The sequence below is a fragment of the Homalodisca vitripennis genome, chromosome 5 (genome assembly GCF_021130785.1).
Source record: "Homalodisca vitripennis isolate AUS2020 chromosome 5, UT_GWSS_2.1, whole genome shotgun sequence".
Classification (NCBI taxonomy): Eukaryota; Metazoa; Arthropoda; class Insecta; order Hemiptera; family Cicadellidae; genus Homalodisca; species Homalodisca vitripennis.
The window spans coordinates 131,407,124-131,428,738 of record NC_060211.1 but is presented as its reverse complement, the minus strand read 5'-3'; the positions used below and the strand labels follow the sequence as shown (position 1 = coordinate 131,428,738).

The following is a 21,615-nucleotide window of genomic DNA, read 5'->3' as shown; positions in this document are numbered from 1 at the left end:
AATTATTTCATTGTAGAAAGTTTAGATCATTGTGTTGTATTATGTATAGTGCGTTTGTAATTGCTTTGAAGAGCATTCAGCCTGCCTTAATGTGAAATTTTGTGTTATCAGAAATAAAGCTGTTGACAATAACGATGAATGTTTATTTTTCATTTCACTACTATATTTTGAAACATTGGGTATTGTTTGTTTTTCATGAAACACGAAAGCAGTGTTAGGGAGTTTAATTACTTGAGAACTGGTTGAGAATTAAGTAAGTGTTTAGTTACTTAATTATTGGTCACATTTATTGGAACAACTTTATGGTTTTAAAGTGGTATCACGTTGCTCTATAATATAATGATACTAAATAAGAGTGTTCTCGGCTTACCGATGAATATCTCTGTCCATTTAATACCACAGTACTGTGCTAAGAATTGCATGTATACCCAAGAGATCTTATATATGAGATCGCTTTAAACAAATCCTATATTTTTCCATAAATAAGATAAGCACTTTCAGTATTTCAGTTCTTTGGACACAACAATTATTTTACAACTTGGACGTGTGATATTGGCACGAAACAGAAGGTAGGGTGGTGAAGATCAGATTCAAAAAAATGACCTACAGTACCATAGAATAATGATAAGAAATGTACAACGTATTCTTCGCTTGCGGTTATCGTAAGAGGCTATCAAAGCCTCTACAGTAGGGTATTCGTGATGATTCTTTTATCCTAAATTAAATGTAGTAAAATGTGCTTCATTAACAAATAAATATTTAATGAAACTTAAAGTACTTTAAGATTATACGAATTTTTGTATAATCTTTAACGACGCAGCTCAGCATATACAACAAAGTGGACAAAACATTAAACTTTGTGTATAATATTTTATATTCTCAGTAAAACCAAGCATTATAAGCATATAATTAATCATTATAATATTCATAATTTGTCAGCATCAACATATATCTGGAGGCAAACATACAGGGTCATCGAAAAATAATGCTAGATTTTTAAATTAACTGTCATTAAAAATCTATTAAAGGTAATTTAAAGGTTGTAGTCTTAGAATGTGCTTTTCTAAGACATACACGGACATACATGTACGGTCAACATCGTACTGGGCGGCGGCGCGTCTGTGGCCGGCTGACCTTGGCGATTGCGCAGCTTGTCTGCGCATCACAAAGACAGGGAAACACAATCAGACGAACTAAAAACAAAACTTGAGTTCACCAGTTATCGTCCAGTGAAAGAATTACTCATTTAACATGAAAGGTTTTTGATGTTATAATTTTATTAAATCTAGGCATTATTTTTCGATGACACTGTATTTTACTTGACCATATATCAATTAGACACGTTCTCTGTAGTTGCATACACGCCAAATTCTGCTTAAATCTGTCCACTTAATTTTCTGTGATTCAGCATCAACCAGCTAAACATCTTCACAAACTTTTCCAACTATTATATTTATTGGATATAATTACTTAATATTCGCATAAATAGGACAAAATCCGAACTTAAATTGGACCCGCAAACAATGCAATCCAAACAGTTTTATTATAAGAACCGCAGCTACATGCAGTACACACAATGAAACAATATTACTGTTCTAAACATAAAATTCACTGATTAGCTAGCGTTGCGGTTTTTTGGCTTAACAAGCAGAATTTAATGAGTATCGCATTACTCGTTAGACTCACAGTTTACGTCTCTTTCTTAAACCTTGAAAATATGTAATATTAGTTATAACGTAATATTTTAACCATGTATTCAAGAACTAAAGAATGTAACCGATTAAAACATTACGTAAACTACGAACGTCATTTAATAAAGCATACGAAAACATAGGGTCCAGTAACGTGTATCTCTTTTTGAAATTCTCGTCTGATTAAGCATGTACAACATTTACTAAGTATTTTTTTTATTTTTGTTATAACACAACTTTGTTGATTTGATTATGTTGATTTTTACGTATTATTTGCCTAAGTTTTCTACGTTGTGATACTTGTACATAAAAAATACCATTTCTTAAATCGTGATATTTCGGTTTTTGTGAGATAGGACAATATATTTCATTACGACTAATTATGAAATCCTATTATTCTTTCAAGTTAGTTCATATTCATTTTAATTCGTTCTTCTATATAAATACATATTTTAAATGAATTTTACAGCAAATATGTATCAGTTAAACAAAATTTACTGTGCATTATTATTATTAGTAATAATGCACAGTACATTAATGGCCATAATGGTCCATAAATGGCCGATGGACATTAACTGCACGTTTTAATGTTTTATAATGGGTTCAAGGTAATATGCAACATATAATCACTACTTATTTCAAGATCTCATTTCATATCTTCAGCAAATGATGTAGATTGTCGATATGATTAATTTGTAGCTCATATGTGTAATAAAAATAGGAGAAATAAAGCTATTGAATGAATTACATAGGTTTATTGTAATCTAGGAATTGTAATAAAATATTTTCCTTATTCTTATTCGAGGTTGGATTGCCAAAGTCGACAAGATACAGATATGTTACTAGTGTTAAACAGTACACTGCAATATTCTAGCCGCTCCTCTGTAGCCGCTGAGTACTCAGAGGATGCGGCGTAGACGAGTGGGGTATGCTAGTGGAGTCTCTTGAGGAAGTTCCTGACGGTGGTGGGATTGTTGCAGTCAGGAGAGAAGAAGCCGTCCGTGGCCAGGCAGAACTCGGCGCAGGCCTGGCCGTTGAAGTAGCTTCCCAACATCTCCTTACACTGACCGCAGTTGCTGCAATAACAGACAGTGGATGCTTTATAAATGTTAATCTAACAGAATAAGTAGCTCCGTTTTATAATAGGTAACACTTTTCACTAGGGACTCAAAGCACTTAATCCTATGAGAACTTTCCCGCGGAATTATAGCAAAATGTATTGCCATTGCACAGTCTTTTAGTTACGCTAAATTTAACAAAGAGGAGGATTCCAAAGTACCAGCCCCTACCAGTCAAAACGGACAGAAATGTACAAACTTTGCAGACTTACACTTGCAAAACGGATTCATCAGCAATGATCCTCCCCAGTGAATTGGACCTACCAATCATTATCTCTTAAATCCCAGTGTCAAGTACAATTGTGATTAACAACTCCTTAACATCTAATCAGGTGCTTAAATGAAAGTGACACATCATATTTTGCTATACTCTGTGTAACTTTAAGGCTAACATTTAAGTACATACTACTAATTGCATTCTATTGTGAATTATATGTCCATTAATTATTTAAAGAATAGTAATGACAGATCCGTGAGATGTCAATTTCAAATTTTTATTATTTTAAATTATTTTATTCTTATTCTCAATCGGAATTGTACTATCATCGCCCACATAATTGTAATTTTACACAGTTAATGTTAAAGCTATTTTCAGAATATATAGTCTTTTTTCTATTTTCCTTGAGTAGGTTGACTGTGTTCTGTTTAGATCAAAATAATTCAGTTCTAGAAATACGGTGTTATGAAAGTGTATTCCTCAAAGTTCCATAAATCCTTATAGGTGGTTAAATAGTTCTTCTCAGTGTGAAACCGACTGAATAGAACTTTCTAATCATGTCTTGTAATATATTCCATGTAAAAAATTTTCTAAAACTACATGTATATAATATATACATATTATGTAATAATCCACTTTAAAGTTTTCTTAAAACTCTAATAGTACGTGTTCCTTTAAATTTACTCTGTATCTACAGCGTTGGACTTGTATGTTGTGGTTATTTATATGGTTTAAAGTGTTCTGTTTTTACAGTAAAGTTTATTTTTGAACCATCCCTGATATCCGATCATGAAGGATGCTTTAATTACAAGATATCTCTACTGTCAACCATCTAAGTCTAAGTAATAAACAAGCACGTAATTGCACGTAAATCCAAAAACTATTTTTTTACAAAAATCTTGTGTTAAAATATGTATATTGTTGTGCTTTATCAAGAAAAAAAAGTTCTAAGTGCTATCATTTATAGTTTTTTTGTAAATGTTCCTTAAAGTTTGAGAATTTAGCATGGGCTTAAATGGAGCTCCCGACTCCCCTTAACTTCTTATCTTTTCATAAATTTCCTACCCACAACATGAAGTCGTTTGCAGTTTGGTGGCCTGAGAGTAATCAAGATCCTTTAGGAGAAAATTGATAATTGGTAATTTGAATCCTTTTGACTAAATACACTATAAAGGTCCAGATCACAACAAGACTTGAAAGTAATACATACTAGATAAAGACAGCGATACTGATTACAAGCGGTAATGGTGTACACTGCCAGTCTGAGTTCCATACGTACTCTAAAGCAATACTTACTTGATGCAGACAGAGATACTGGTGAGCGTGACCTCTGTGACCAGACACGCGAGAATGGTGTACACGGCCAGTCTGAGTTCCATCCTCAGATGTTACCATGCGTACACTAAAGCATAGAAACATTATCTCAGCAATGTGGAAGTAATAATTTGTAGTTAGGACTAGCGCTGAAGACATACAACTAGATGCATTATAACCAGACAGTTATTCTACAGTAGTTTAACACGTTTACTGCGGCCGACGCTTTACTTCGCAGGTAGATAGGGAAAGCAATGTGTTCAACCCCGTATAGACCAGTCAGTGTATTTAATAATATATTATTAGGGTTGTATTGAAATAGTTTTTTTTATTGCCACTGACGTCCTAAACCAATAAAACTGAGTCTTCTGATAGAGTCCTTGTCGCTCATGCTTGTGTAGAAAATAATATTTGGAATTAGAAGTTAAATTTCAGTAAACGACTGGAAGGCAAGTAGTTTAGGAGTTTAACCTCCTTCGTTACCATTCATTAATCATTTGACTCTTAATAGTATAGTACCCAATAATAAACTGCACAGCCTGTTAGTTAAAATATCGTACTATCACAGCTCTTCAAATAGACGTTCACCACGTCCCAAAATCTAAGTGTCATTTAACAAAACTCTCGGCCGTGATAAAATGGCTATTCTGTCAGGTCTTTAAAAAGTTAAATGCAAAACTGACATTGATGCATGTTCGCCTAGGACAAGAATATGAGGATATTCGTCATTTAATTTAGTGTTAAGGTAATTAAAAAAGACCTTTGCGCTACCTTCGGAGTGACAAGATATTCAGGGTGATTAAGTTTGAGGAATGAGGCAGCCTTCTGTCGTGATTCCATGAGGAGGATCACGCTCCTTCAGCTTCTTCCAGTCAGAGTGGGCACGAGAACTGAATTACTTTCATGCCCAGGATTGAAAAGCATTTATCAGAGATCTTCACCTTCTCAGAGAGTTACCCTTCACAGTAAACCAAGTTTATGTTTTGCCCTAATATATAGACATTACAGCATTATAAATCACGAAATTATACTTCATGAAAAAGTTCACCAAGAACTAGGTTTGAGTAAATGGATTTTTAAAATTGTATATCACATTAACTTAAAATGTATCTCTATACTAAATTTTGGGTGGGGAAAATGTAGTGTACAGTATAAGCTATTCCAATTATTTAATTTTGGTGATTTATAAAGTTAAGGTGTAATGCATAGATCACATTAACTTAAAAAGTATCACTATACTAAATTTTTGGGTGGGGAAAATGTAGTGTACAGTGCATAGATAGGCACAAATAAAATATTTATAATATTTGTTTTTACGACACACACACACACACACACACACACATATATATATATATATATATATATATATATATATATATATATATAAATTTTGTTTACAAATTCGGATTTTGTTAAAAATTAAATATCTCATAGTAAATAAGTACTTTGAAGTTTTGTTTAAATTATTTAATTTAAAAAAATGCAGTTTAATATACATCTACCCAAATTTTCATGATGCCTAATGACTTTTTATTATAATAATATCAAGGTCTGAACCGCAATCAAGCAACACTTGAAAACCGTGTGGCAAGTCAACTGAATGCAAGAATATGCCACAAAGGTCACTTATCATTTTCGTATATTTAAATAACAAGTAAAATTCATTATCTAAAAAACCCAACTTACTAAACCTGTTTCACAAATTTTTGCTTCTCATGTTACATAATCTGAAATATGATCTAATAACAGATTTCTCATGTGAAAGATACACCTCGGAACTCTTAAATCTATATTTTCACTTGGTTATGCAGAACTCTATAAAAAACGAATGCATCACAGTATAATGATCTGAAAGTATCCTAAATAGATGGTTAAATTAACTACTCGTACTAAAAATTGATAGAACGATCTTCTCGTTATTAATCGTTTCTTAACCAATTTAGATTTTTAGTAACACCATTTTAATAAGAAAAAGACGAAATACAGCCTTTGAAATATGTTTATGAAGAAATAAATAATATTTATGTCCCTACCTTAATACTATCATAAGCAAATTTCTGATTCCGAGAACATCTGCTAGTGTAGTAGTAGTAGTAGTAGTAGTAGGTGTATGAAGTCTCTATCTTAATAAACCTATTCCATTTGACATTGTTTATACCAATCTCTACCAGTTTAGAGGTGTTTATATTACTTGCTTTATTGCAAACATCAAATATTTATTTCCAATCGAGTTTGTAAAGCATGTGGTAAAGTCGGTTTACAGCAACGATCGCTTACTACTATTGTTTATTTATTCCAAATAATCGGAATAGCACAAAATCTTATCATGTTTAATTTTTTTATGATGGAATATGAAACCGGAATGTTTAAAAATCCTAGTTTTTTATGCAATCTCTATATTTCGTATAATTTTAATTGAAGAGCTCTTTTCCAAAAACTGCTAAGCCCATTTTTTTATAAATTGAGTTGCTATCACTACATTATTAAACATTCACAGCTCTACTATGCATTATAATAACTTTTTCCTAAACCCTCTTAGTCACATTTATTTTAATAAAAGAAAAACATATTTTTTTTCCAAAACTTTTCTAGGTCCCTCAGAGGTTTTTTCCAAAACTCACCATGTTCAGAAGCATGCGCAATACAGGACAACAGCTGACTGACTCAAGCTATTATGCGGTATAGCAGTAATAATCATAACCTCACTTGTTGATGTTTTAAGCTGCCAGTGTGTTGCATTTATGTTTCCAGTTTTTAAGTATATTCTTTTAAAACTTTAGTATGAGTGATTTTGATTTAGAAGGGCTTATAAGCCCTCAGGTTGTGCTTCCAGGACGAGGTAGAAGAAGATAACTATATTCTATATTCTATATTCAACTATATTCTAATCGGTCTAAAGTTGAACAGGACAATTTTCTTATGAAATATATTATGATTGTGGAGCCAAAACGCCATAAGCCTAAAAAGGCCTTAGAGAAGAAAGATCCTAGACCTAGGCTACTTACTCAATACGTTGTAAGAAAGAAATCTGGGCAAATGTTGCGGGTATGTGCTCAAAGCTTTTCTTCCTTGGCCAGTATAAGTAGATTTCGCCTAAATGGTATATCAAAACACCTTAGTGCTGTTGGCACAGATAGGAAAGAAAAAAGAGGAGGGACACGTCAAAAATTGAAAGATACTGGTACAACATCCTCCATCATAGAATACATAAAAACTTTAAAATGTCGAGAAAGCCATTATGGAAGATGTAAGAGTGTTCGGGTGTATATGGCCCCAGATTTATCGGTTAAAACAATGTGGCGGCTGTGGAAAGGAATAAGGCGAAAAGAGTCCTTGCCTGTAGCATCGTACAACAAATTTTATGATATTTTTCAGAAAAAATTCAATATAGGATTTGTGAATCCTAAAGCAGATGTATGTTCTTTTTGTGAAGAAATAAAATTAAAAATGAAGTGTTCAAAATCTCCAGCCAAAAAAGCCAACTTAATGGGTCAGTATAGACTTCATAAATTCCGAGCAAAAAAGTTTTATGAAATTTTGAAAAGAATGGAGAAGGAGTCGTAAAGGTTGCATTCGACATGCAACAAAATCAGCCATTGCCTATGATAAGAGTAACCGAAACATTTTATGCTCGTCAGATATGGTTATATAACCTAACCTTTATTGTTCATGAAGATATCCAAGATAAAAATAACACATTTATCTATTCATGGACTGAAGACCAGTCTGGAAGAGGATCAAATGAAGTTGCTTCTGCTCTTTATCATTTTTTGTCTCACTTAGAGGATAAATATCAGGAGACAGTCCATGAAGGTTCTGGTCCCAAAATTCTTCGACTGTTTTCAGATGCAGCGTCAAGTCAAAATAAAAATTCGACGATGGTGGGATTACTTCTTGATTATGTACAAAGGAGTAAGATCTTTGAAAAAATAGAACATGTTTTCCCTATAAGAGGCCATAGTTTCATGCCCTCAGATCGTGTGTTTGGAAGAAAAGAAAAGAAATACCGGAGTAAGGAAAACATAATTTCTCCGCAGCAATACCACGATATTTTGCAGGAACATGGCACTCTAAAACTTTTAGGTAGAGACTGGAAGGTATTAAATTTGAAAAAGAATGCAGATACCATTTTTAAAACACAAATGCCTTTTTCAATGATAGAACAGCGTGTTTTCAAATATGAAAAGGGAGAAAGCTGTATATTTGTTAAAAATAGCTACTCTGGAGATTACAGTAAGCATGAAATCAAAAAGAAGAATTTCTTAAAAAACTGGACTTCACTCTACAGGCTGGTCAATGTTGTAAATGAAAGCAATCACATCAGTGAAAAAAAGAAAAAGGATGTGCAAGAACTTTTGAAATTTGTTCAATTATCTGAAGAGGACCAGCAATACTACGGTAAAGCACTTCAAGACGTAGTTTCAGATGTGGCAGTGCAAGATCATTCCGAAGTAGTTTATGACGAACAGGAACCTTTTCTGTAAAGTCTTTGACAATGAAATATTATATTGTAAAAGCTTAGTTTAATTTTTTTCAATAAATCCTGTTAATATGTTATTACTGGGGAACACCTAATTTAGTATTAAAACATTTTTCCAAATACTTCTAATTCCCACGTTTTTTTTTTCCAAACATCACTAAGTCCTTGGAAAAAAGCCTTCTCAAAAATTGACTTAATTCATTTAAATTAAAAAAAAATCAGTGTTTTCAAATATTTAAATAGGTGAGTACTTCTTTTAACTTAATATGGTGCAAAGTAATCTGATAAATGAGCGGTTGATAAAAACGGGTTTCCTGAAAAATTACCTTTTTGGACTTAGCAGGTTTTGGAAAAGTGCTCTTATTGTTTGCTTTTAAATAATATGCTTGGGAGCTTTATTTAAAAAGAATGCCTGTGAATAAGATTAAGGTTTGATAATTAGTAACTTTGTAAGCTAAAATGTTTAAAAGTGACATTTGCGGGTAATTTGTTGGCTGATGTAACCATGTTTCTTGTTAAGTGAAACCTTTCAGCAAATTCATTTGCTTTGTACTATATTTTGTCCCCTACCTTGAATTAAATATTATAAAAAATATAATTTTTCGTTCTTAGATTGCCCATAAATCTGCGAAAGTGGTGTGATTTCTTCAGTACTGAAGTCAAGTAATTAATTCAGCTACGTTATGGTTCACTTTAGCAATCACGTACACCAATGAGATTAAACCGTTTTGCTTTCTTGGGTGATTTAGAATTTATTTCTACATGCAGGAATGGTAAATGTGTCGTTCTAACAGGAATGGCATTGTCAGACATGAATTATGAAGTACAAGTGACTGAAATTAGCAAGCTAAATTAATTCCTAATATATCACCGTTTATGTCTTTAAGTAAAATAAAACGTAGATTCAGTTATCAAAATGCGTGAATATCCATTTAATTAAAAGCATAATGATAGGATATTTAGAGATTTGTGTTTCAGGTGGATCCACAACTCGTATGCACAGCGTCCATGACATTATGGGATAAATTTCGGTAGGGGTTTCAAAAAGGATCAAGGCAGTCGGGCAGATATATCACAGTTAAATGTATTCTAGAGCAAAAACAAATATCCATACATTATTAGGTTTTTTTTCAAAAGCTGAAATCAGCAGGGCCCTTCTACATCGTTCTCATATTCCACTTTTGACTTAATTCAAACATACTAATAAACTGAAATGAAGAATCATTATCCAACGCTGAAGGTTAGACAATACCTAACGATTAAGATAAATAACCTAAGGAATACCAGAAATTGTCGTGTTCTTTTTGGAGTTTCAAATTCTATGCTTTGAATTTTCTTAGCCACTAGACTCGTATGTTGCTATAGAGCTTCAGCCCTCTAACCCTCACGTTTATTTCTCCTTTAGTCTTCAAAAACATTCTAAAGATCCTTCTACCTGTATTTCTCTAGTTTATTAAGGCAAAGTAACGTCGCATAAAACATTAAGACCTATTCAGAAGAAGTCATATACTCTTTTAACGAAAGTTTGCAAGCTTTTCAATTAATTAGAAATTAAATAGGGCTTGTGTGGATATTTCACAATTTAAATCTAAGTGGTATTGGTATTTTGAAAGGTAATGCATTAAGAAAACAAATTTTCCAAACCTTGCAGTAATCTAATTGTTTTATGAAAAGAATATGTCATCTTCCTTACTGTATGTGGACGTAATAAAAAGAATATTAGAGGCACATCCGTTTAAAAAAACCATCTTCTTTAATTCTTGATACAATTAATAGGTATGAGAGGATTATCCCGTTTACAGGACTAAATACTGAGTTCTGAGTCTTTGGTATCGTTGACCAATTAATTGAACAAATCCTGAACTTAGAAACTTTTGTCCTGATTGTCGGAATGTTACGATATGTCATCGCACCAGATTTAAATGTTTTGGGGCCTTAGAAGTCATCGCTCAAGCCTTTTTTTATTGGACCTGTACTTTCATGCTGAATTCGTTGATGGCATTTTTTCACTAACTCCTGAGATATTCTTGGTGTTCAGCTTTTAAAGATGAGTGGAGCCTTGGTTTTAGATAGCAAAGCAGATCTTTAGTGAACATGAGTAACATAAATTAGTAACATCTTTAGTGACATAAATTTTCTTAGCGTTTTTGGTTTGTAGTTTTAATATATTTAAAATTAACACCTTCTTGTTAATTTGTCACTAACATCCTGTGTAATATTAATAAATATATACTTGCTTAAGCAATTTTCCTTTTTTTCCGATTTCCGTTACTTATTTTCGTTAAACAACATAAAAACTAACATGGATTCGAACCTCTCCTTTTTTCTGGCTGTCCTGGTGGGAAAAAATATAATGTTACTCAATACATTTTAAGTCGTGTATGACTTTTTTACTGTTTCGGATTGGTTGCGTATCTTTTTTCACTTTTTATTGATTGTTTCAGCAAATGGGAAATTTACCTTTGTTAAGTTTTGGACTAAATAAAATCATATACGATTTTTAAAATCTATATTCTTCAATCACAAAATTTAAACAAATTATTCAATTTGTTTAAATACTACTAGACGGCTATAATACTACTACTAGAAATTCATCACTTGAAAATTCTTCTTAAAGTTTTTCAAACACCCAACTCGTTATAAAATATATTATTAAATTATCGGGTTCCGATCGTTTCTCTCCGTTTGAGCCCAAAAGTGTCATAGAATGCAGAGTTAGTTTCTCCCATAAACGTCCCTGGCTGATGACTGGTTAGAGATACCGTGATATCCTGGTGTGTGACTGATAACGTCACTGTTAAACGAGTATCGTGTGGAGAACCCTCGTGGGTAGCGGTGCTTACAACATTCATCTATAAACTGTTTATTAACGGTTTTCAGTTTACGTTAAATTTATTTTTATCCTTTACAAATGGGTAAATACTAACGTAATTAAATCAAATGTTTCAAGAAATCACAATGAACGATATTTAATTTTAAAACAAATCTCATCTATCTGTAATGAAATCCGATAAAGTTATAAAATATGTCATTGTGTGTATTGAAATGATATGGTGCTTACTACCTTCACGCATTGTATAAATTTATATATTTTATATTTATAACATATATGCATTGTGTAAATTCTTCACTTTGAAAAAAAATTAATCAAGTTTTTGAAGGAAAAAAATATATGTAATACAAACACTATGTATTAATTTAATAATCCAACCCATTTAATATATTAATTTATATATCAATATGACCATAAGCAAAATGTTATTACAGTTATATCAGCGCTATATGGAATACTGGTTGGGATTCTTCGAAGTCTATATTTTAATAAATTTCAACGCAATTTAATTTAAAATCAAACTGGTAATTTAACTTTTATTCTATATTATTATAAGTACACAAACGTCGAATTGAAAAGAACATTAATTTATTTAGATGTATTACATATTTTTATCTCAACTATTAAATGTTTCTCAAAGTTAAAAAACGACCTATTGTACCGTAAGTTTCTACAATTTTTAAAAATGTGAAACAATTTTTTTACAATCATGTAAAATTGTAGGGTTTATATAATTTATTAATGAGTTAATTAGGTAAATATTTAAACTATGGAATATTTATGATTCACATAACGCTCTGTACAACAGCACAGGTGGTACTTACCGCACACCGCTTGAGTGCGCTTCACTGGTGGCACGCCACACTTTATAACCCTGCCAGCCGCCCTCAGCAGCCCTGCAGCATCCCACCCTCCGGGCCAATTAGCGAGAGTTACACAACCCCGACTCGCCCAACTCGCCATCCCGAGCTCCCAGCCGCTTTGTTTCCGCGGTTACACCACCTTTCTGGCAATCAATTCAACCTTTGTGTGTCGGTAATGAGGATTTTAGTTTTAATTGCAAAGCACATAAAATGTTTTTGTAGATTAAGTTATATCCACAGCATTTTTAAATGATATTTCACATTAAATCCACGTGGATTTGGTTTACCTGTACATAAATAATCTGATTGTATTTACTTAACACTAATCTCAATAGTCTCGTTGGCTGAGATCTGATTTTATTTTACTGAAATGAACTGTACTATACTGTATAAATATAAATTAAAATTTTACTCGTGGTCTATATTACCATATATATGGTTTGTGATTTAAAATTTACTTAACATATAAAACAATATACCAATATTGTTTTACTTTTTGTAGCAAGGTACAATAAATAAAACAATATATGCGACAATTATACAAGAAAGTATTTAATTCTTCACATTCATCCCCTTTTGTACATTTGTTTTTGCACTCATTTCTAAGTACCCACGATTGTCTATCTTCTACCTTTACAGACGGTGTTCCGTCCAAGGTGTTCAAATACTTTTTTGCACGGTTAAGGTTTCCTATATAATCAGACACTATATATGTGTAAACGGGTATGCCATAGGGCTTGGTCTTTGTTCCGGTCTTTTTCTTACTATTTATATCTGATAATAATATCTGAACCAACAGTAATGGTAATTTCCTGTTTGCAGACTATACTTCTTTAGGCTTTCTAAAATCAACTGGGGGCATTAAAAATGTTTATATTTTTTCAATGTGTTTCCTTTAAAAAGAATGCTAAGCCTATCTTTCTCCTACGGATTCCCGAATTGTCACGGGAAAAATTATTTCCAATCGTCACTTAATTTTCAAGAATCGTTTGTGGATGCTAAATTGAGATACTATTGTAACATAGATAAAGTATTCAGAAATATTGCTAGTGTTGTTTTAGGATTTCAATTGCTAGATACTTGGTAAATAAAGAAATACTATGGACTAGATATTTTGGTTGCACTTGCCCCATTATCGACAACTCATACGGTTTCACCATATGGTGAGGTGAAAACACCCTTCCCAGTATGTTGTCTGTTTAACGAAGACGATTAGAATCATTTTCGTACCAAAAAAGTCGCAATCATGCAAAGACTTTTTTCTTCAAAAAATCTACTGAAACTCACTAGATTATACAACCTCGTATCTGTATCCTTGCAGATAAGTTTATGATGCAGATAAGCCCAACGGTCGACTTTTTTATCCTCAAACAAACTCCAAATCCACCTTTAAATTACGAATTTACTAACCATATGCAAATTTTTAAACATCGTTATGCTTTCTTTAGAAATTAAGTCCGTTTGTTTAGGTCAATCCATTCTACGACTTTTTAGTTGCAATCATGGTTAACTATAACAACAATTTAAAAATATTCTCTACTGCTCAGTTAAATCCTATGGAGTAGCCTACCATGCACCATCATCAAACTCGATTTTTCTCATAAAGAAATTAAGCTACATGCACAATATAAGTGAGTAGGTCAAATCGTTTTTGAGATATCGCTCGGATAGACAGACAGATATGAAATTTTTAAGGTCCTCAAGAAATAGATTTTGATAACACTCAGCTAATACAAATATTGATCTGTAAATAATAATTTATCTAATAAGGATATTTTATAAGTTCTATACCCTATAATTAATGTATTTATTAGTCCCTAACTACTATTGGCGTCAAGGCAATTGTATCGTAAATTGAATAATAACATAAACAGGTTTTATTTTTATCTGTTAATTTAATCAAAAGAACTCATATGGTTTTAATAGTGTAAAAACGAAATACCTATAAAGTTTCTGTGTATTTAAGGGTTATTTTTTTTGTTAGAACATGAATAAATTCATTATTACTACACTGTAAATATCGAGTTCAAACATGATTACAGCCCTCTAAATTCTAAAATGATAATCTTAATTCAAACAAACTCTCCAATAACATAAAGTTTTTTATTTTTGTGAGGCCTTTCGTACTCAATGAGTACAACTTCGGACTCACACAACTGAATGAAAGTAATAATAACAATAGTAACATAAACAATTTTGTACTAAATAAAAACATATGTCATTAAAAATACAAAAAAAGTAATATTCTATGACAGCACAGTATGTTATATGTATATATAAAAATAAAGTTTATATTTAGTTAAATCAAATAAAGTAACGGTGAATTTTGAAAATTTGTACGAAAGGCCTCACAAAAATAAAAAAACTTTATGTTATTGGAGAGTTTGTTTGAATTAATATACCATTTCCAATAAGGCAAGAGCTTCAAGAATGATAATCTTAAGTTTAGATCACTATATTCAATTTATCACAACAGAGTATGATTACGATTTTAAATAAGAGTATAAATTAAACAACAACAATACAATTGTTTTATAAAGCGTCCTCCAATATTGATTAGTTTTTCAGAGAGCATGCTCTACTTTTTTGTGGCCAAATTTGGTTTATTTTGTAATTTCATACCGAATTTAATATTGAGGTATTCAATATAATGACGAAAATCCAAGAGGACTAACATTGAATTGTAAATTTAAACTAAGACTTGTCAGATTTTTTCATCAATTTTTTATTTTAAGGGTGAAATAATATCTCTGGTTTGGAATTACCATCGTGAGGTCTTAATCAGTGCAACCACTGCATATTTATGTTCAATTTCCGTTCATGTTCCAAGGATATTGACGAATTCAATAACCGAACTTCCAAAATACTTTAATAATTTAAATTTGCATGGGTGACTTTCAGTAAAAACCACATTCTTATTAGATGAACGAAGTCATTTTGTAGAAGGATTTCTTAAATGTGTTATACTTTTTTAAGTTTAGTAATAAAACTATTTATTCAAGCCTTCCATATAAATATTGGTACAGTAATTGTTACATTTGTATTATACTATAAATATTTGTTTCATTCTGTGAAAATTACTTTACATTTGTTCAAATTTAGCTGGCGTTTTTTTATAAAGTATCAGTCAGCACTATAATGGGAAAGGTATTGTTGACATATCCAACAAAACATCCAATCTACCATCAAAAGAGATGGGTATTGGATTTGGTACCTCTGTACGATCACAAGTTTACTGCATTCAATTATGTAAAGAATGCATGCATTCAGGGAGAAAATGTTGATTGCAACTGGAAATAAATGTTATTTCATTCTTTTCTGAAAACTCTCAAAAAATTTATATTTACATTTAATACTATTATTCACAGAAGTTCAAGGGTAATGACATAGTAATAAAACAGCCTATAATATATTAACTGTCTATTTATTATCTTTAGTGGAACAGTATTCTATGATATTTACAATAATTCAGTTTATATAATGTGATAACTGTGCAAAATCATCACTTATTTACAGTCCTAATCTAACTTATTCTCTGTGACTTTTCTTGAATAAATTAAACTCCTCAGAATATTATTTCTACTTGTAAATTATAATCATCACTGACTGAAACATAAAGCACCGTATAACTTGGTCGACAGATTTTACATTTGGAGAAATTTGTTCCTATACATACTAAAAGGTGCTCTAGTAAGGTATTTTGGAATTCCATCCTTAAAATGTTAAACAATAATGATAATAATTGATAAGGAAATAATTTTATAAACATAGCCAGAATATGACGATGTTCCTTTTTATACCAAAGATTTTTCGATTGATCAATTTAAAATATATACCTTAGGAAACATTCAAAACATTTATATACGTTTTAGCGTTTTCCTCCCTTTTGATAACATTTTAATTACATACATATATTGAAAAAGTGGGTTTTTATTTCGGTAAATTGTAACAAAATTTAGTATTTAGTGTATGGAGAAGACCTGGTGGATGTATTAATACTAAGATACTACCAAATTTCCAAATGTAACATTCTGCAAAAACTGCGCTCTGATAAAGTGAACTAAGAAGGGTTTGTATTTCATTTATTTTCGAAATTATCTGCTCACTGGATTTTGTAAAACTGATTATAAACCCTGAAAATACGATCTTTCAAAAGATTGCACACATTGAGAATTAAAACACACGGAATTTGTCACGGAATTCATACACTGGGATAACTTACATTAATAGGCTTATTGATCCCTTTAGAATTATCTAGCTTTATCGATTCATAACTCAAGTTATTGACTAAGAATAAGTATATCAACAAGTAAATTGACAAGGTGGGTTAGGCCGTGGACAAATCGGTCGTATATTTAAAATTATTAAATTACTTTGGATTCTTCCATACCCTGGAATTATTTTTATTGTGACCGTCAAAAAAAGTGTTTTCCAATCTTGTGTTGTACCGATTTTCACCTTTCTTTTGTTCAATAGGATCCTCACACAGGCCAATGGCCAATCGGGTCTCGTCGATAGTACTTCTGAGGAGACTTCTTAAGCCAATGAAAACGCTTAACCGCACTAGGTTATAAGTTAAAAACAAAAGTATTAGGAAACTGTTACACCTCGTGTAACAAAAGAAAAATGGAAATATATGAACAACTTTACATTAAAATATTGATAAACCTAAAGTATATTAAAAAATTAAAAACATTGCCCTCATCTTATAAAAATCAGTATTTATAATACTTAATAATCTATGAATAAAATTTACCGGAAAAGGTTTGTAATTCAACAGAAATTTCATAATCAAAACATATCACTGTTCTAAATATTCTAAATAGTCAGTTGGAAGCCTAATATTCCTGAAATACAGACTGCGTGCAGTGTACCCATTCTACTCAATAACATTAATTAATTTCAGACAAAATAAAATCCTTGACAGACTATTTAAAGTAGGTTTATATTAACCGAACTTTCTATTCATGAGAGTATTTCTACCATCCTGTTTACACTAAATGACTTTTAGTCGAGTTATTTCCACTCAACCATTATGACTCGTTCATAAAAAAAACTATAAAAGATAACTTCTCTTAACACTTTTTTTAATACTTCGGATAATAAAATGCTCAGAATAAAAAATCTATAACTATTTTGATTTACTTTGATCCTAGTTATAACTAGGATAAGAATACTCTAGGGACCAATGCTTGGAAAACGATATAGGTTTATGGAAATCTGTTTTTAACTTACTGTTAGAAGTATCTCTTACATTTTGCATTTTTGATAAGGGTAGTTTTCTTTCTTCGTCTGACATGTCTTTAACTGGATATCTCTTACCAAATTCTTCACTGTTTTCATTAGGTTCCTCTTCATATTCGTCACTAACTACCCTCTCTCTTTCATCGCGGGGTTCTTCGTTTTTGTTGTTTTCTTCTTTCAGCTCTTGTTCTGATATGCCTTTCAGATTGTTAACTTTAGACTCTGAAACAATTTTATCGTGTCTTGAATTCGAATTCTGATTGTTTTTACCAACTGTGGACGATATCGTTTCATGAGTATTATTTGCTGAATGTAAAGCAAGCTTTACTGTATTATTCATTCTACTATTGTTTTGCATCTTCAGAGGTCTCTTTAAGTCAAGTTTTTCTGAAGAGTTATAGAAACGATCATTTCTTAGTAATGATATTGTATCAGTATTATTGTCAATATTATATTCCTTTTCCTCTAATATATTTCTTCCCGAATTGTCATTTGACTTAACTGTATCTTCCGCTCTATCATGAAGACTCGAGTAGTCATATTTGTCGATCCTTTGCAATAAATCTTTCTCTGGTCTGCTCGACGTCAAATTGTCATGTTCAATTTCTTTTTCTCTATAAAGATTTTCATAACCGATATCTGGAGATCGAGGCCCTTCATTTGAAGTTCTTTCCTCTAGTAAATTTACTCTGAAAGTTGGAAGTCGCCCAGTCACAGTATGTTTGAAGATCCTTACGATACTTCGTCCAGAGGGATGATAGGAAAGAGGAGTCCCACCTCTAATTGGCTTTCTAATTCTTGGGTATCTGTTAAATGAGACTGTGTTTTGAGTTTTAGGGCCAAGGCTATAGCTTGGTCTTCTTCCTCTACCTAGGTAGTAGTTCGTTTTAGTTCTTATACTCACTGGCCTTCTCGAAAATGTTCCTGGTCCATAAGAAGAAGGATAGCGAGGTTCTATCAGATACTGCCCTGGTAAAGGATTTGCAGGAGCTACTTGTCCTGACCCAGTCAATGTTCCATTAATACCAACGGATCCTGGGAGTATTCCAGTTTTTATAATATTATGTATTTGATTTGTGTTGAAACTTGGAACAGTCGGATACCTCGTTGGCTGAACCACTACATTTCCAAGTACTGGAACACCTCTTATTGCTGTAAAATCGTGATTAAACCCTTTAGTCGCTCCAGGTCCTGCCAAAGGATCCTTAGATATGTATCTATCCTGGATGTCTTCAGGGTTAGCAACAAATTGAAAACTTGGCTGAACGGACCCTTTATCTTCCTCATAACTAACAGCAGATGGAGATTCTCCGTTATTGTGGTCATCATCTTCGTCCTCCTCTTTTTCTTCTTCCTCTTCCTCTGTTTCTCCATGTTCTTCTTTTTCTTCTTCCTCGTTTTCTTCTTCTTCATTTTCTTCTACGCTTTCAGTATTTCCTTCTTCGTTTACATCATCTTGTTTTTCATCTTCTGAGCTATAATTTTGGCTATTCTCTAAAGTTACATCACTTTGTTTTTCATCTGATTCTCCACTGATTTGTCCCTCTTGTTTTAAGTAATCATACTCATCACTATAATTGTGGTCAAAGTCTACTATTGGAAAAGCTGTTGTACCGTCATGATTCTCATTGGTTCCACCGAGCAATATTTCATCACTATAAGTGTTTCCGTCATCGTTCTCAGAATTTTCGAACCCAGGGTTGTGGAAAATGGAAAAATGATTACTTCCTTTTTTATATTCTTTGTTGGTCTTAACATAATCTACATTAAAGTCATCAAAGTATCCACGATCTGACCTTGAAATTTTTGGGAAATTCTTTTGTTCTTCCAGATCGGAAGATGTTTTATTGTTTTTAGTACTGATTGCTCCAAAATTGTGTACCTTATCTGAATTTCGTTCTAGAAATGGAGCAGATTGAGGGGTAAAAGTATAATTTAGTCGTCTTGTTTGTTGTTTCTGTTTAGGATAAAAAATAGGATATTCAACATTAAACCTCAATGTGTCAAACACACTTGTATTTTTAATATTGCTTAACGAGTTTATAGCTTCCCTCATATCTCCTGAATTTTCAACATTACTATTATTCACAGTTGTAATATCCTTATCCAGTCTGGAACTGTTGAACCGAGTATTCCCTCTGCTTCTTATTGGTGCGCTGCGTCCAGTTCGTTTCGTCCTGTTAGCGCTCTTCGTATGACCTTGAAACCACCTCTTCAGTCGTTGTATGTAGAGAACTGGAGAACTCGAGATTATACTAATCTCTTTACCATTATTATATTGTTGTCCTTCAATGTTTTCTGGAAAATCCGATGTTATATTGTTTTGTGGTTGAACATCGGTTCTGCAAGCTCCCGTACCATTGCAGATTACGACGATCTCTTGTGGAGCATATGACGGAAATGTAATTTTTGAAGAATTCTGAAACAAAATAAACACAATAATTTCATTACATTATTGAAATTAATGCCTTAAATGTGAACAAACTTAAGTAAAGGATTATTTTGGCATTTACTGTATAGTATTATTTTTACTGCCCGATTTAAGACATTTACTTTTGTGGAATTTGATGATAGTTAGCATTATAGAACGTTAAATTGATTCAATAAATTTTTTTAGTTTGAAAACACAACTATCAGAATCTAAAAACCCCTTTTCAGCGTATTACAGATCTCGCAGCTTAAGCTTAATTATTTAGGGATAGGCACTGCCAAAACCAAAGTAGCCAAATCTATGATGTAAATAAAATAAACTTTCTGTAGACTCAAAAAAGATATTTATGTTGTCAATTTACTAATTTTAAAATTATTCGAAATGTAGTATACATTTGAAAATTTGTTATTTTTATGAATTCTTTTTTATTAGCCTATCTAAAAACCTGAATTTCCACCACTTTGTAGAAACAATATATATTTTTATTTCCTGAGTTAGGCCTATTAATCGAGGGGCTATACATTTACTATTATTGTTTACTAAATACGTATTTCTTGCTTGGTAGAATGTTTGTTGTAAAATTAAATTCCAGAAACTAATACTTCGCTGTTAATAGCCGTGTGGCACATAATTTTATTCAGAATTAAATTTTCTGCAAGTTTCTTTGTAAAAATGTGGGTCTTCAATGCCTATTTAACAAAATAATTGTCCGTTAAACCTTAAAAAAGTGTTTTCAAAATTATTTTATTTCTGTTTTTTGTAGTATAACAAAAAAACTAAATGAGATACAGCTATGAGATGAACTTTATTCAATTTCTCATCTAAAACTCCGTTAGAAAAAGTTGCATTCGCCTATAAATATCTCTTCATAAACACGCGGCAAATCATCATTTGACCTCCTGCACACAATTTTTTGTGAAATCTTCAATTGGCCATAACCCAGTAAGGAAGCATTTCCGGACCCATGTTTATATGAACTTTTTTCTTTATTTTTTATAGTACAATCAGCTCAGAAAGTGCCGGTAACACTAACCGAATCACCCTGTATATATATATATATATATATATATATATATATATATATATATATATATATATATATATATATATATACATACACATTTTTTACTATAATGTAAGACTGGCATTTAAATGTTTGTTAAATGTTAAATTAATGACGAACGATCTATCAATATTTGCTGCCGTGTATATGCAAAGTTACTTCAAAATGTGTGAATTTTGGATTATGAGGTATGATAATGCTTGGCATGGGTGTTGAGGCATACAATATTATGCATAACAGCGATGACATTATTTTATGCTGGCTGAACAATAGCACAAGAGTTATATATAGATTAGTTTAGGATTGGACTAGGAAGCGTTTCTGCGTTTATTGCTTTTTGCGGAATTCGGATGGTGGG

At 31.8% G+C, this 21,615-nt stretch overlaps 1 protein-coding gene across 4 annotated transcripts; it reads right to left on the bottom strand.

Moving 5' to 3' along the window:
- Positions 1-2,431: 2,431 nt before the first annotated feature.
- On the bottom strand, positions 2,432-20,176 carry LOC124362903 (eclosion hormone-like). 4 transcript variants are annotated; one of them, XM_046817781.1, is made up of 3 exons: positions 17,774-17,877; positions 4,323-4,428; positions 2,432-2,767 (listed from the first exon to the last, which is right to left on the bottom strand). In XM_046817781.1, the coding sequence occupies exons 2-3, from the start codon at positions 4,403-4,405 to the stop codon at positions 2,623-2,625; spliced, it is 228 nt and encodes a 75-aa protein (XP_046673737.1). In that variant the 5' UTR covers positions 4,406-4,428; positions 17,774-17,877; the 3' UTR covers positions 2,432-2,622. The 4 variants fall into 4 exon arrangements, with proteins under 4 accessions (XP_046673737.1, XP_046673738.1, XP_046673736.1 ...); XM_046817782.1 differs by lacking the exon at positions 17,774-17,877 and adding an exon at positions 12,481-12,616; XM_046817780.1 differs by having other exon boundaries at positions 2,634-2,767; positions 17,774-20,176.
- Positions 20,177-21,615: the final 1,439 nt, after the last annotated feature.